Below are 15838 nucleotides of genomic sequence, written 5' to 3'. Positions count from 1 at the left end.
TTTCTGAAGCCGAAAGTGTACTCAGTTCATCAGTACAGTTATGTTCTGTATTGCTATATTTTTTTCTAAACTTTAATTTGTTTGTAATAACATAAAAGGTATTGTTGTACAATCAGTACAAGTTCCTTCTGTGCTGTTTGTCAAAAAATTTCTTACACTAGTTTGAAAGCAATGGTTTCTTTGTATGTTTACTGTACAATTTAATAAGGCCTATTAATATATGGATCTGGAAAATCACTTAAGCTGATTTTATAATTAAAAGATTCAGTCCCTAACACAAACATAAGTAAGTGTTGAGTTCCTGGGAATTACTATAGCTTTGATCTATTTCTATTTCTGTTGCAGCTAAACATTTTTTCCATTTGTTTGCTTAGACAAAAGCTGAAATTACTTTATCGCGAGAAGACCCCAGTCCACAGCCAAGGCGTTTAAAAGGCATCAGAGAAAGAAAACCAGAAGTCAGACTGGATAAAACGGTAAAAAAGTGCATTGTGTCTTGCTGTTCTTATAATAAGAAAGTGAATGTGAAACATGAAGAAAATCAAAGACTGCGCACTCTTGAAGATGAATTTCTTTTATCAGAATTATACTACTGTTTGGGAAGGAACTGTTCTGATTATTGTTTTTATTGTATATATTTAACAGTAATAATTTGCTTACATTGTAGTATAGACATCATGTGAAACTTCTGTCATTTAGAGGTTCATGACTTCTGTTGCTTAAGATGCCTTGAAGTATTTAAAATTTACAGTAACAGAAAGGACCACTGTAGTACAGCTTTATATAAATGTGCACAGTGCAATTGCTAAATGCTGGCTATTAACTTTTATGTCATTTTGTTGTATTTCCTTGTTACTATTTTGTATTGAGGTTTTTTTGTATAAGCGTGTTCTTTGTTAGAAAATGAATTCTGTTTTAAAAAAACAACAGAGGCTCTGCCTGTGCAGAACTGGCGCTCATATTCTTCAGAATTCACAAAGAGACTGCTTGCCTGTAGAAAATACGTTCCAAAGAATTTGTTATTCCCAGGAAATAACAGCATATACCAGTAATGCCTTTATATGGAATTCCAAACAATATGGTTTAGCCTGGCTAAATTGCTTGTCTAGGGGAGAATTGCCATTTCATGTACATTGTGGGAAGATTTTTGGCAATGTTATCTTATAATAAGTAATTATTACAGCTTTCAGTTAAAGTAATACTGGTTTAATGTATTCGTAGTAGGAAAATGCAGAAGTGATACCCTTATTAGAGTTGTTTATTAATTTCATATAAAGTATATGTGAAACCTTCCACATGTTGGTTTTGTTTCTTGTACTTACACACACGGGAGGTGTTTTGTTGTTAAACAAGTGGCCATCAGATTGACAGAGTTTGAGATTTTCTTTCTGATATTATTATTTTGAAGTATAGGTGTAATAGAGGTAAATTTGAGCAGTGTCTTCCGTCAGTCTAACAATTCAGGCCACAAGAGGAAGAACAGATAGAATGGTAGATGTGTTTAGGTTGGTTGAGCCTGATGAAAATCTCTTTGAAGCACTTAAATGAACTTGCTGAAGCAGCTTCAGAGCCAGTGACCTTTACAGTGGCCTGTGTGTAGGGACAGATAAGGCTTCAGAGAACTGGGAATGGATAAACATGATACCTCCTTGCTTGAAAAGGCAGGGGAGTGTCACCCATGGAGTTAGAGGGTAGCCTAGCAATAAATGTTTGAGAGAATAAAATAAATTATCAAGTGTGTATTTCAGCACCCAAGCAATGAACACCACGTTTCTTAAACAATACCAAAGAGAGTTTTCCTGATGGCAGCAGGGGTTGTCTGAGAAGCTCCCTGATTCCCTTACCTGGGCTGCAGCCCCTGCCAGCAGCACCCCTGACACTGCTGCCCAGCTGGGGCTGTCTGCCCGAGGGAAGGGTTTGCGTTGCTGCCTCCTTTCTCTCCCTTTGGACATTAGCATGTGATTGATTGCTTTTGTTCAGGAGTGCAGAAGCAATGATCCAATCAGCAGTGAAGACAGCTACTGTCATTTAGGCAATGAACCATCTCTTCATACTCTACAGGCTATTTCTTGACCCAAAGGAATTAAATAGTAGTCAGATGTATCTTTTAAAATAAATATGTAATTAGTTTGTTACCACAGTGGCAATGTTTCTCTTTTGTTATTTTTTTTCTGTAAAAATGCAATATCTTGTAACTGTAGTCAACTGTATTTTTTTATAATTCACTAAACGTATGTATATGTTTTTATGCAGTCTGATAATGATAAATTCAGGGAGATGCAAGAGGATGAGTCACACTTACCATCAAAAGTAAAGTTTGGTGATACTGTAAAAAAGCTTAAGCAAAAGTCAACAGTAAGTACCAATTCCTCCATTTCAATAACGATTATTAATTTAATTTAACCTTTATGTGGTTTCATGATTCTGTTTGAAGAAGCAGACAGAATTCATTCTTAAGCAGCGGAGGTTTTATTTAATTTACAAATTCACAAGCAGTATATGCCAATAATTGAAGTATATAAAAGGAACCTTCATCAAATATAAGAATGGCTTTGGATCATTTGATTAAAAAACCAAAAAAACTAGTAAACTATCCATCTGGACACAATTACTGGAGTTTGCAGGAAAAATATGTCTTCTGTTTAAATCCTTTTTATAGAATGCCACCAGTTGGCAGTTAAAGCATTTTACAGACTAGTATATTGATATTAGCCACAAAGTACTACTGTTAATTCTTTTCTTAGGGATTCATCCTAAAGCTAAAGGGTCCTGGGTCCTTCAGAGACAAAAGGCCATTAGAAATTTCTCTTCATATCATTTACCTGGGTATCTGCTGTATGGTCAGAATTTAAACTTTGGTGTTTCTGATTCTGGTTTATATTTAAAACAATAAGCATGTTAAAATTAGACCGGTAACCTTTTAAATAACATTTTGCAAGAAATATTCAATGAAGTATATAGCAAGAGAGAAAGTTCCATGTATCATTGACAAATTTCAGTTAGCTTCAGCATTTGAGTGAGTCCTGTTTGAGATAATTATTATCTTGTAACAAATGTTTATACATGCTGCTGGTTCATATTATTAATGGGAATATTTTTTCACTTGCCCTAGTTTTCTTATAACTGCCATAATAAAGTATCTTTGTCTTCTTTTTTTAGTTCCAGAATGATTTTCCTTCTGAGGAAGAAGCATATAATTTCTTTACATTCAATTTTGATGCCGTACCAGAGAAAATCAAAGTTGGAGCCAGGAAAAGGAACGGATTAAATGAAGAAGAGGAGGTAGAAGAGGAATGTGTTGAAACTCGTGAAGACGAACAAGAGGAGGATGAAATGGTGAGAACTATAGGATAAATGTTCATATATTTTTTCAGAGTTCTGTTAATTTTATTAGTCTATACATAATGGCATCTTGAGTTTCCTAAAAAATTCTCAAAGTGTACTTTCTCAAGAGACTTTCTTAAGAAACAGATGAACTAACTAAAGAGATGTTTGCACTTAACCTACAGGATGAAGACGTGCGCCTAGTTAAAGATGATGATTTATTCATAGGGCAGACAGATGAAGATCTTCTGGTAATGAAACCTGTTGATTGTGAAAGCTACTCTGAGCAACTGAAAAGGGAAAAAGAATTTCTCTTCATTCCCAGCATGTTAGCAGGTATGAAGACTGTGCTTATCCATTTAGTTCCTGGATTTTTGTATAGCATGGCACCCTTTGATCTGCTGAATAAATCTTGCATCAACTGTCTCTGGCAGCAGAGAGATGTTTAATTGCAGCTGACACTAATCATCCAGTCAAGTGCGAAAAGGTCTGACAGCATGGATTAGCTGGGAGCATGCACACCTCAGCAGGTCATCACCTGCTACACTGGCAAGCATACTCAGGGCACCTCAGTTGCTCAGGGGTAACTTCCTCACTGCTGGCTGTAGAAAGTGCAAGGTGCTGGCCTCTCTTCTGCTGCTATTTAGTGTATGCAGCAGGTTACAGGTACACACATCTATCTACTAAGGATGGCTCATGCACTGTACATTGTAACTTAGACTATTTATTCACTTGGCTACATCTGCAGCTTATTCCTTGTGGCGAGTTTGTCATGAGTCATGCAACTAACATAAGGATTTTTGGGATTCAAGGAGCCATTTTTGCAAAATCTGAGTTGGTGAATTAGTCAATATTGATCATGTCTCTGACCTTTTTTCCTTATTCCCACAGAACTACAAAGTCCTAAAAAATTGCTTTATAATATCACTTGATATTTAATATTTGAACTGGAAGAAACAGAAACAAGTCTCCCAGTGGCATATACCAGAATGGTACCAGTACAGCTTGCAGTGCAATGTCAAAATATTTGACATTGTGTGCCTCTGTTTTTTCATGTCTTGTAATTTAGTTTTGACTACTTCCTGTGTGATCCACTGTGTTCTGATTTAGGGGATAACTTTTATTGTAACCCTCAGTATAATCCCTCCATGTTTTGAGATTGCTTCTTGAAAAATACTGAGTCCATACACACCGTGAAACAGCCTTGCAGGCAGGCCTTTTAAAAGAATTCCACCTGCTGTTATTTGGCTAACATAACTCTTTATGCATGTTCTGTATTTTGTATGAGACTAGCTTAAGGAAACTGTTTATTAACAGGAGGTCTGATTAATCTGAAATTTTCACTTTCCTTTGGAAAGGCTTCGAAATGCTCAGTTGCTACTCAAGGTTTTTTACACTGTTGTGCAAGCAACCATTAATACTAAACTCCACTAAGTTACTTGAAGTATTTTTTGATGAGGAAATTTTTTAATTATCGGTTTATTAGAATTGTGACACTTCGTGACACTTTTATGAGAGATCTGTCTTGATTAAGAAAAGAACCTGTTTTAATTCTGTATTTATTTCTTTTTTTCCTATGCAGAAAAATACTGCTGACAGCATACTTAATATGCAGTGCTATTCGTTTTAAGAGTTAACAAACTAAAACTACAGTTACAAGATATTTTACATGGTTTTCTCTTTAATTTCTCATTAGTGCCTACTTCTGAGAAGATACCTGGAAATATGCAGCCCAGGTACCTTGAGGATGAAGGTCTTTACATAGGAGAAAGGCCCTTTGTATCACAGTCTAATCAAAATATTTTAGAAAACAGAATACTCAGACAGGACCAAGTAAGTCACTGCTACCGTTTTAGTTGTAACTTTTATCAGTATTTTATTTATCTTTATAAGTATCTTATTTTTGTTATAGTTAAGCAAGTGGATGGTCATTCTGATAGGGGGCTTTCATCTTCAAAATGTTTGGCAGCATCAGATGTTGGGAAATACAGATTATTGTAGGAGTGCTTTTTTAGTGTAACCCCATTGTCAGAACACGAGACTGGGTCTTAAAAAACTGGTTTCCTTTCCTGGCTCTGCTTGTAGCCTGCTGGAGAACAGATCACTGATCAGTCTGTAAGGCTAATTAAATATTGGTATAGATTATCACAGAGATTTTAGAATCCTTTCAGATTTTTAAGAATGTCTTATGGAAAGACATGGGAAAGTGGCTTGGATATATTTTGTCCTACTGTATTATCTTCCTATACACGGTAAGGTGTGTATTGTTCAGTATAGACTTAAACTCCTGAGCAGCAGCTGCCCTTTATATTATATTTTTTTATGATTCTTCATGTGCTTTTGTGAATCAGATTGGGAACATTTGGATCTAAAATTTTTGAATGGCCAGTTTCAACCCCGTTAGTTTTCTGGTTGACTTCATGGTGTTACCACGTCGACATATGGCTCTCGGGTCAGATTAAAACAGGTATGGAATTAACAGGGTAGGGCAGCATCCTTGGACAGCTGCACTGGTTTGAGCTATATATGAATCCAGGTAATGAGAACAAAGGGAGGAATTAGGACAATGTCAAACATGTGAAGCCATGGATAGCAATTGGTGTGTAAAATACTTACCTAATCTGCTTTCATAGATGTTGTTTAAGTAGTTCAGGTTGTGGAATAGAAGATTTGAGAGATGCTTTATTAAATTATCTGACCTGCCATTTAGCTCTTGTGTAAATCAAGTCTTATAATTCTTTCAATTTCAGTGATTTAAGAAAATAACATTTAAATAAGTGATGTGTTGATTTTTTTTTTTCTTTTAAATGTGTAACACTGCACGTGGAAAGAAAAACCAGTATAATCAAAATGTGAGCAGCATCTTGGTTTTTTTAATTTCAAAACTTACTTCTGGTATATTTGAGGATTTCATTTTGTTGTATTAGGAAAGTTTTGCTTATTTCAGTCACAAAAAATTCATAGTCCCCTTTTATTCTGTATTTTTTGTAAGAATTATAATTTTGCAAGTAAATTCTTTATAAAGTAAGAAGCAATATATAATTTTGTTTTCCTTTGTAGGGGAGAGAGTGGTTTGGTGATGATGGCAAAATCTTAGCATTGCCTAATCCAATTAAACAGTCTTCTACTAGGCCTCCAATATTCTCACTTGAAGAAGGCATTGCACCAGAACTTGAAACAGTGTATAGAAAGGTAGGCATGTTTCATATATGTGATTCCTGAGACCCAGTATCCCAGTTCTTCTGCACCAGAAACTCCAGTAACCTGAAGGGTTTTGTGCTAAGAACCATGACTGTTGTCTACTTTTTGTGATTCCATATCTGTTCTTTAAATGAGCTCTACTTTTTTAAGAATACATTTGTTTTTTCCTGTAAAAATGCATACAAAAGGATGAAGAGTTTAGCTGATGGTGCTGGTTGAAATAGTAAAGTATCAGTCCATGACAAACACCTTTAAGTCTGTCACTAGGATCCTTGTGAGGCACCCTTGGATATTCTCATGCCAAAGTAGGGTAGTTCCTATATTAGTGTATATATAAAGTTTACTCATGTAGACAGCAACTAATTTTGAGTTATGTAGCATCAATTCAGATATTTTTGGGAGGCTGTGAGATTTTTTTGGTTGTTGTTGTTTTTCTTGTTTGTTTTGTTTTGTTTGCAGGGTTTTTTGTGGTTGTTTTTTCCTTAGTCACAGCATACCTACCCTGGCGAACAGCAGTTTCAATGTACAATCAGTACAAATCAAAAGAAGTTTCAATTAAAACCATTCAGCAAGCTTGAAGCAAGCTTTAATTGTTCTGCTTGTTAGAACTCTATTACCCTCTTGGAAAATCTGACTTTTAAGACTTTTAATAGAGTGTTCTTTTGGGACATGGAAATGTTTCTGACTGTTGCTGTTGATACAGATTTAAATGTGGCCCTTTACTTGATGATGGTGATAAATATGAAATCCACAAGCTGCATCCAGTACCACAGATCTATCTATGCACGGAGCTTTTGCAGGCAGGAGAAATTTACTGTTTTGATCCTGTAAAGATAGGCCAAGAGCGCTTATGTTTCAAGAACACCATGTTTACATGGACAGTGACATAGAAATATCTAAATCACTGTGGTAAAGTACTGAGCTTAAAGGGTCCTTTATAGGCAGAAGAATAAAGCATAAGGAATTCAAAGTTGTCATTTTTATGACAGATTGTATCTTATTAAACATTTTGATGAGAAACAGAATGTGGAAGGATCAGGTGGACTCAAGTGTGTTTCTTGGCCCATTATATCAGTCCTATAAAAGAGCTGTGCAACAGTTAAATTTCCCTCCAAATCCCTCTTTTTCCTTTTCTCGGGAAGAGACTGCAACAAACACTATGTAAGTAACAGCTTCATCTTCTATGGTACCAGAATATCTCTGATGAATCTCTTGTGAAGGATCCTAATAAGGGAGCAGGAGTAGTCAGGCTGGAAGCAGTGCTAATTCTCTTCTGATTTCAGTAACTTGAGGATGTAAGCCATGGATGTCTTTTGGTTGCAGAGGGTTGAAGCAGACTTTTTAAGCTTTGTTGCTGAAAGCTTCTGTTGGCCTTCATTGGTCTGAATTTCCCTGGCATTAGAATGGGGAAGCAAGTAATGTATTTCCTAATGTACACAATCTGTATGGTCTACAAGGAGAGCTGTTCTGTGAGAGCTGCACTGTTTATCCCAGAGCTCAATTCTAGGAGGAGATAAAGCAATACTAAACAAATGTGTCAAAAGAGAACTAGCAGGCTGTGATTTTTCTAATCCAGTGTCATTGCCTTCATTGCTCAGCAAAACCTTCAGTACAGGAAGATGACTTCAGCCTCATGTAGGCTATAAAAATTCTGTTGTGTAGAATATCCATGGTAGTTTTGTGCCACCCACTCATCAATAAAGCAAAATGTTAACACAGTTTAAGGCTCAGCATTTAAATGTAGGTAGTGCTAAATGGGTCATTTTCTGACAAAGAAAATCTTTGAAAGATACTGTTGTCAGCGTCTGTAAATCCAGTTTATTCTTTTTTTCTTTCAGGCAATAAAAATGACATCTTCTAATCAGTATTTTGTTGGACCTGGAGATTTTCAGGGGCTGTTTCAATTGGATATTGATATTTCTGGACTGATATTCACCCATCATCCCTGTTTTAGCCGTGAGCATGTGTTAGCAGCTAAACTGGCTCAGTTATATGATCAGTATTTAGTAAGAAAACAGAAGAATCTTACCAAACTTCTCACAGACAAGGTATTTCTGTTCTTTGTATCTTATTAAGACAATGATGTGACAGTTTTAGGTAAAAGTGGAATTTGTCAGAAGTTAAAAACCTAAATGAGGTTGCTGTGTGTTCAGTGCAGAACTGCATTTTTAAGATTAAGAATTTCTTTGAGCTTTGGTTTTGAATTAACTCTGAAGTAAAAGGAATACAGTAACATTTGCATAGTATTCCTTAGAGTATCTAAAATGTTTTCCAGTGAGTGACAGGTCAGACATTACAGGATTGTATACAGCAGCTCTGATAGGGAGACAGCAAAAGACATTATTCAGTGATGGAGGGAAGTTAGTGAAGTTTAGTTTCAGTTATCAAATCAAAGTGAAAGGAGTCAGTTTAATTTCACCAAGTTTTACAAAAGTAGAACCCATTTCCAGGCATGTATCTGTGACAGATGCTGTGTTTTAAATGCATACTGCTGTCACATTTCCTGTGCCACTCTTGTGGACTCTTCTGTTTTTGGCTCTATTGCTGGGTGAGCTTGACTGGGCTGCTCATGCTCTGTGTACCACCAGTCTTCCTCCCTCTGTACATTGGAAGTAATGGTAGTGGTCTTCTCTGGTGTAAATGTGTACATGAACATTAGGCATTGTCTGTACAATTCTGATGTCATCAGGCCACACAAGAATACTTGTCTGTTAAAAATTAGTTGGATTATAAGTACATATACATTCAGATTTCCATAAATTAAAGGTGATGATTTTCTACATTAAAGAACTATTATAAGGGAAAAATAATCATTGTATACAAGCTCATTTTTATATTAGTGTAACGAGGATCAGTAGGTGGTGTACAGATACTTCTGAATTTTTAAATAAAGCATTAGGCTGTAGTTCTAATGATGGACAGGTATTTCATACTGTGTCTCAAAATAATTCCTTGGTATACTTTGTTCTGTTCATACTTCTGAAGGATTTGTCTTCGTGCTCTGTGAAATAGGACATTAGGGCTATCCATGTCCTCATTAGAGGAACCTATAAAACCACAGAATCATTAAGGTTGCAAAAGACCTCTAAGCTCATCAAGTTTAACCATTAACCCAGCACTGCCAAGTCTGTCACTAACCCATGTCCCCATGTGCCAATCTGCACATCTTTTAAATACCTCCAGGGATGGTGGATGTCCCTGCACAGTCTGTTCCAGTGCTTGACAAACCTTTCAGTGAAGAAATTTTTTCCCAAGATCCCGTCTAGCCTCCCTGGAACTTGAAGCCATTTCCTCTTGTTGTATCACTTGTTATTGACAGGAGAGACCAACATCTGTCTGCAGCCTCCTTTCAGGGGTGGTTTAACCTGGAGAAAAGGATGCTCGTGATGGTCCATAATTATTGCTCTCTACAGCTGCCTGAAAGGAGGCTGTAGCCAGGTGGGGGTCAGTCTCTTCTCCCAGGCAACCAGAGACAAGTCAAGAGGACATAGCAAGAAACTGTGCCAGGGAAGGTTAAACTGTGCATCAGGAAGAATTTCTTCACTGAAATGGGGATTAGATATTGGAATGGGCTGCCCAGGGAAGCAGTGAAGTCACCATCCCAGGAAGGTCAAGAAATGACTGGACTTAGTGCTGTGGTTTAGTTGACATGGTGGCGTTCTGTCAAATTCACTTGACAATCTGGGAGGTCTTTTTCAGCCTTAATGATTCTATGATTCTGGGATTTTCTAGAATTACCTTTAGTGGCCCTTCCTAGTCCCAAAAAAGGCTTTTGTGAAAGGTGGGGGTTTTTGCTGACTTGAGGTCTTTTTTCACCTGCACCTTTGATTCCTGGCTTTCAGAATACTCCCTAGATCAGTCTTTCCCCTTGATGAGATCTGTTACAGTGATCAAAGTTAGTAAATCTCCCTCATATACCCAGGGATCCTAATTAAAATGTCATGCTGAAGAATCACCTCACAGACATGGCAAAACCCTGTAAACACAGAATCAGGACAGTTCAGGGTTTTCTGTCATTAGTAACTAGCTCTTTCCTGTCAAGGTGCATTACACTGGATGACTTGTTAAGCCATCTGTTAATTACTTTTTTGTTTGTTTGTTCAAGCTGCATGCTTTGAGGAGTGCTGTGCAATACAGTATAGAAGGTGGTGGTGATGGTGTTCCTGTCACTCAGCAAAGCATATCTGAATACAAAATGGAAATCAGGTGAGTATGAATTCATTAAATTGTTGGTTTTTAAAATTGTATTCCTTTTTTCCTTTACATGTTGCTACAGAGTATGATTCATGTCAGACTTTTAAATTCTATTATAAATAGCTCTAGAAGAATTTTGAGGATTTAAGAGTTGTCACTGATAAGTGGCATAAAACATTATGAAGAAAATACAGTTTAGGCTGAAATTTTCATTCAAAAGTGGTCTAATTTGATTACTTTTGTTAATTTCTTAGTAGCTACTTACTGGTATGTTTGTATAATTAAATTTAATTAAAATAAAGTTTCAGTAGACTTCAGCTAGATGCACAAAATTTTTACAATGCAACATAATTTTTTGAACAGACAAAACCCCTAGTTTTTTCCATCCTCTTCCTCATTACACAAGTGTTCTTGATTTGCTTCCCATTCTTAAGTATTTTGGCCATGTTTTTGCCAATGGCTTAATACAAATAAAGTGGTAGAATTTTGTTTTACAAGATTACAGTTATTGTTCTTGGACAAAAGCTGGGTAGTAAAAATACATTACAGTTTTTGGCTCAGTAGTGACAGTTTGTATTATTTTTGGCAGATGGACAGTGATGAACTGTAAGTGTTAGCAGTATGATAAACAAGAAGTTATTTTGGACATCCGTGCTGAACAGCCTTTTAACTAGTAGATAATAAAAGTCTGAAACATTTTCACAATCTAAAAGTAGGCAGTAATGTATTCATTTAAAGAAACAGAAGTATAAAGTGATGTAATGGGTCACATGATAACATAATATGAAAAAAAAATTTTAATAACAATTCTACTTTCAGCCTTGAAATTTACATCTGCTAAACTTATGCATCCACACACTCCTCTTACATTGGGAATTATTTCTTCAGATTTTCGTTCTTCATGTACACTGTCTTGTAATACATTGGTATCTGTACAGAACATAAAGTAGTATATCATTCATTATTTTATACTGAAGGACACAGACTTCCTTCCATTGAAAATGGAATAGCTTTTGGCAGTATCTCACTAACATATCTGCTAGAGGACAAGGAGCAGGAGGTGTGCAGTTACCATACAGTACCTCAGAGACAGGAGATCTCACCAGAGAAAGCATGAGAATGGTGATGGGAAGATTCGCTGTGGGAATCAGATTCTTGGATTTTGGCATCAATGTGGAGGCTTGCTTGATAGAAATTCCAATTAGAAAGAATATGCCTTCTATGTATCTGACGTGTTTTTCTAGATCTTGAGTGCTTTAGTTTAGTTTCATGCTGTTACGAATCTGGAGAAACTCAGCTGAAATCAGTGAGATCAGTGTTGCCTAAGTAACATGAAATGAGTTTGGCTGGTATTAGTCTAGGGCTTTTCATATCTGTATTTCTTTCTGGCTACATCTCTGTTATTGGAAGCTGTTACACATATGAAGTTCAGATGGGCTCTGGAATTTTTTGCTGTCATGGTATTCAGTACTAACTTGGACCACTTATGTTGGTAAAATCATCTGACCTGCCTTGTCTCTCTTTCAACACTGCATTTTCCTGATGATCAATGTAGAATACTCATGAGAAATTACAGACATGTAGCATGGACAATAATCTAATTGTTTCCTCCACCCTCCAATTACATGACAGATGTATATGCTTTGCATTCTGAAGATCAGAGCTGTAGTTATCCATTGGCTTGAGAAAGAAATGTGGTCTCAATACAGAAAACTTTTGCACATTAGTAATTTCAGCCCTCCTGTCTTCATTTCCTGAAGTAGGAAGCCAACGTGTGCTGTGGATTCTATGATTCAGCTTCTTGTGGGTGATGTATTTTAGCAGAGATGATTCTCTACTGAAAGGTCCTGCTTCCAAATCCAATACATTAGATAAGTGTGATTACTGATCTGTATGTTCCTCCTGCCTTTTAAGTTTCATCTTCTAGCATCATCTGGTAGACGAAAAAGAAAAGGTTGCTACATGGATAAGTAATACTCGAACTGCTAGCTAATGAAGTGGAGAAGTTACTCATGTTGCTTTCTGAAAAGTCTGCATTTCTTCTTTGTTTACTGTTTTCACTGAATTGGCTTATGCTGTTAAATGATGTGTGATGTCTTCTCTCAGCTCTAATCCAGCCTCTGTCTTCCACATTCTCTAAATATTACAAGTCCTAATACGTTAGTTTACGTCTTTTTTTTAATCACAGACTTGTTTTTCTACCAAGATAGTAGTGGAAACAGCCTGTGCTTGTGCTGCATGGACATGTACATTGGAAGTGTGTGATGGTCATTAAACATGCTAATGAACAGCTCTTTTACAATCAGATTAGAGGGTGGAAATGTGAAATACCTATTCTGAGACAAAAGAAAGGCTGTGTTAATTTTGTTTGTATTAAGAATCTTTTATATCTGTCAAAGGACTTACTACGTTACTTCATCTCTGCATGTCCTTTTTTACTGGCGCTAGAAGCACATGAAGTTTAAAACATCTTTTGTAATGTACACGTGCACTAAGCATTACTTCATAGCAGCAGTGTAGGTTTCCTGGGCTGTTGTTTACATGAATTTACTTTAAAGTGTTTTTAATTATGTACAGCTGTAATAAGCATTTCCGAAAACTTTGAGATCTCTAAAGAACAGACTTAATTGAAGTCAGATTGTTCAAAATCAAAGAGACTGGAATATAGGAGGAAATCAAATCCTGCAGTCTTCAAGTCTGGGTTTTATGCTCCTTGGATTTAAACCACTGCAGCCATCAATCAACCTGAAACCCCCATCACCTGGCTTTTGGTATTCCAGTTTTTCAATCTGTTGTTCCACTGAGTTAGACAATTCCAGTTGATCATGTGCTATATATGTGTATTTCTAGACAAACCAGAAGACTTCGTGATGCTGAGCAAGAAAAAGATAGAACGTTGCTTAAGACCATTATCAAAGTTTGGAAACAAATTAAATCCCTCCGGGACTTTCAGAAGTTTACTAACACACCCATGAAACTTTATTTGAGGAAGTATGTCTTGATAACACTTTTTGTACTTTATTTGCTAACAGTAGAGTTGTAACAGGATTAGTTAATTTGGAAACTTAGAATTCTGATATGCAGAAGTAAGACTTTTGAGCAGTGCTGGCACTGTTGAGCCTGCCACTATTCGTTTTGAGTCTGGGCAAGATGGAAGGTTAAAATAAGTAATTACTGTGGCAGAAAGGATTTTCTACAGACTAATGAGTAAAGAAAGTTACTATCCAGAATTAACATAATTACTCTATCTGCTATCAACTCTTAGAGTACCCATGCTAGTCTTTTTAAATAAAACACACTTCTGATATAATGAAACTATTCATGGAGAAGTAGATTTCTGTTATATATTACAGACTTAATTGTAACCCTTATGTAATTCTATGCAACATGCTGGTAATTGTTGTTTTGAAGGGAAGAGGTTGATCAGAAATCAGATGAAAAAGCATATGAAGCAGAAATTCAGGCTGAAATAAAGGAATTACTAGAAGAATGTATGGAAGAATATGAAAAGAAAATGGAAGAGCATAAAACTGAGTTACAAGACTGGAAATCTTGGAAGAAGACACAGGTTTGTTTAAATCATTCAATTTCACAGAAAAATAAAATTAATACTTAATGTGTCAAAAATTTGTCCTAATACAGAAAAAAAAAATTCAGGAAAGTTATGCATAAGTTTTATAATGTTCAGGTACATTCTGTCTACTTAGAATTTGTTGGTCAGGTAATTCTTAATGAAAAAATTAAAATGTATTAGGTTTTTGTGCAGCACTGTTTTTCTGCTATTGATTTTCAGCACTTCAATTCTTTCTTTCAGTTTGTTACTTTTGCAGGATTCCTGTTAATTTCATGCCTTTCTTGCAAAGAAAAAACATGGATGAATTTTGTGCGTGTGAGTGGGGTGTTTCTAATGAACAAGCAGTTGATGTCATCTCATGTAAATCTATGTTTGGGAATGTCTCACAATGTTCAGGAATGTCTGACTGAAAGATTTAATTAATATTCTAGCCTTTCACCTCTGAAAAGCTTTATTGCTAATAATGTATACTGTAGTTAAGGTCTCAGTTGTGCTTTAAGGGGATATTGAGAAATACAGATGCTATAGCAACACACTGCAACAGGATGATCTCTGAAACAGACTGTGGCAAAACCAGGTTTGCTTTCATAGTTAGGTGGCAATGTACTGGATACCTCAGGGTAATGGTGATTATACTTGATTATAATTTTTGCCCAGCTTGAACACCCTGGGTTTTTGGATACCAAAGCAAAATAAAGCCTAAGGAAATGCTTCAAATACAGTTTTCAGGAATCTAGTGTGTCTGCTGATACTTTCATGGAGAGTTTTTTTATGTACATGCAACTGCCATGGAAGGCATTTAAAATATTTGAGAAGAAGCTGATATGCAGGAATTGGAAATTCCTGTGGGATTTCAAGTGGGCACATGACTCATTACCATCATGTTGGTTCACTTGTAGGATAAAATGAATAAATGTAAACTGTGAAATGAAGGCAGGTAGTCATGAACATTGATCCTAATGCAAACTGTTCATCCACCGGTTATGCCTTCACAAATACCATTGTGGCATCTTTTTATTGTGCTAGTTACAAACTATCTTGAGACTGAGAAGACTGTGGTTCTTTCCTTTTAGAGAAATTATCTCTCTGTCATACCCAGAAGTGCTTTATTTTATTTTACTCAAAGTACTTTTTAGCTTTGTCACTGTTGTTGGTTTCTTACTAGTACAGGTCACATGAATCAAAGACACTAGAGGTACGTGAGATTAAATACATTTAAAAGCAAATACAAGAGCAAGAAAGATAACATAAAATTAGGCAAAGAAAGAATATTTCGTAAGAAAAATATATTAACAAGTTGTTTGGCTTACTACTTTAGTTAATGAGGAGAATCTGTTTGCTTTCTTTCCTATTATTTTGTTTATGATGTCTTAAGTCGTGAAGTGGCCAGTGCTTCCAGGCAAGCTGTACTTCCAAGTAATCTAGATGTCTGTGGAAGGAGGAGCTGTTTTGCAGTTGTTTAAAGCTGAACATGCACGTAAACACTGGAGTTCTACAATTTAGGAGATGCTGAAAGGCATGTTCTGTTTGTTTATCCTTGTTTGG

The 15838-nt window shown here is 36.1% G+C and overlaps 1 protein-coding gene across 5 annotated transcripts in view; it reads left to right on the top strand.

Moving 5' to 3' along the window:
• Positions 1-15838, top strand: part of LOC121676525 (complement C1q tumor necrosis factor-related protein 7) — a 100970-nt gene that overhangs the window by 52162 nt on the left and 32970 nt on the right. For 4 of the 5 annotated variants that reach the window (XM_042053159.1, XM_042053160.1, XM_042053162.1 and 1 more), the window contains 10 exons: positions 375-476; positions 2254-2355; positions 3160-3336; positions 3510-3660; positions 5021-5157; positions 6385-6516; positions 8364-8573; positions 10631-10731; positions 13570-13710; positions 14131-14287. In XM_042053159.1, the coding sequence (XP_041909093.1) occupies positions 375-476; positions 2254-2355; positions 3160-3336; positions 3510-3660; positions 5021-5157; positions 6385-6516; positions 8364-8573; positions 10631-10731; positions 13570-13710; positions 14131-14287 (1410 nt within the window). Of the gene's footprint in view, positions 1-374; positions 477-2253; positions 2356-3159; positions 3337-3509; positions 3661-5020; positions 5158-6384; positions 6517-8363; positions 8574-10630; positions 10732-13569; positions 13711-14130; positions 14288-15838 lie in introns of those variants that run through there. The other variant, XM_042053164.1, reaches the window with a different exon arrangement.

This window comes from Corvus kubaryi, unplaced genomic scaffold (assembly GCF_017639235.1).
Source record: "Corvus kubaryi isolate FWS band 111438036 unplaced genomic scaffold, C.kubaryi_AGA036_p1.0 split1-131, whole genome shotgun sequence".
NCBI lineage: Eukaryota > Metazoa > Chordata > Aves > Passeriformes > Corvidae > Corvus > Corvus kubaryi.
Note: the sequence above shows the minus strand (reverse complement) of the source record. Positions and strands in the feature narration are given on the sequence as shown.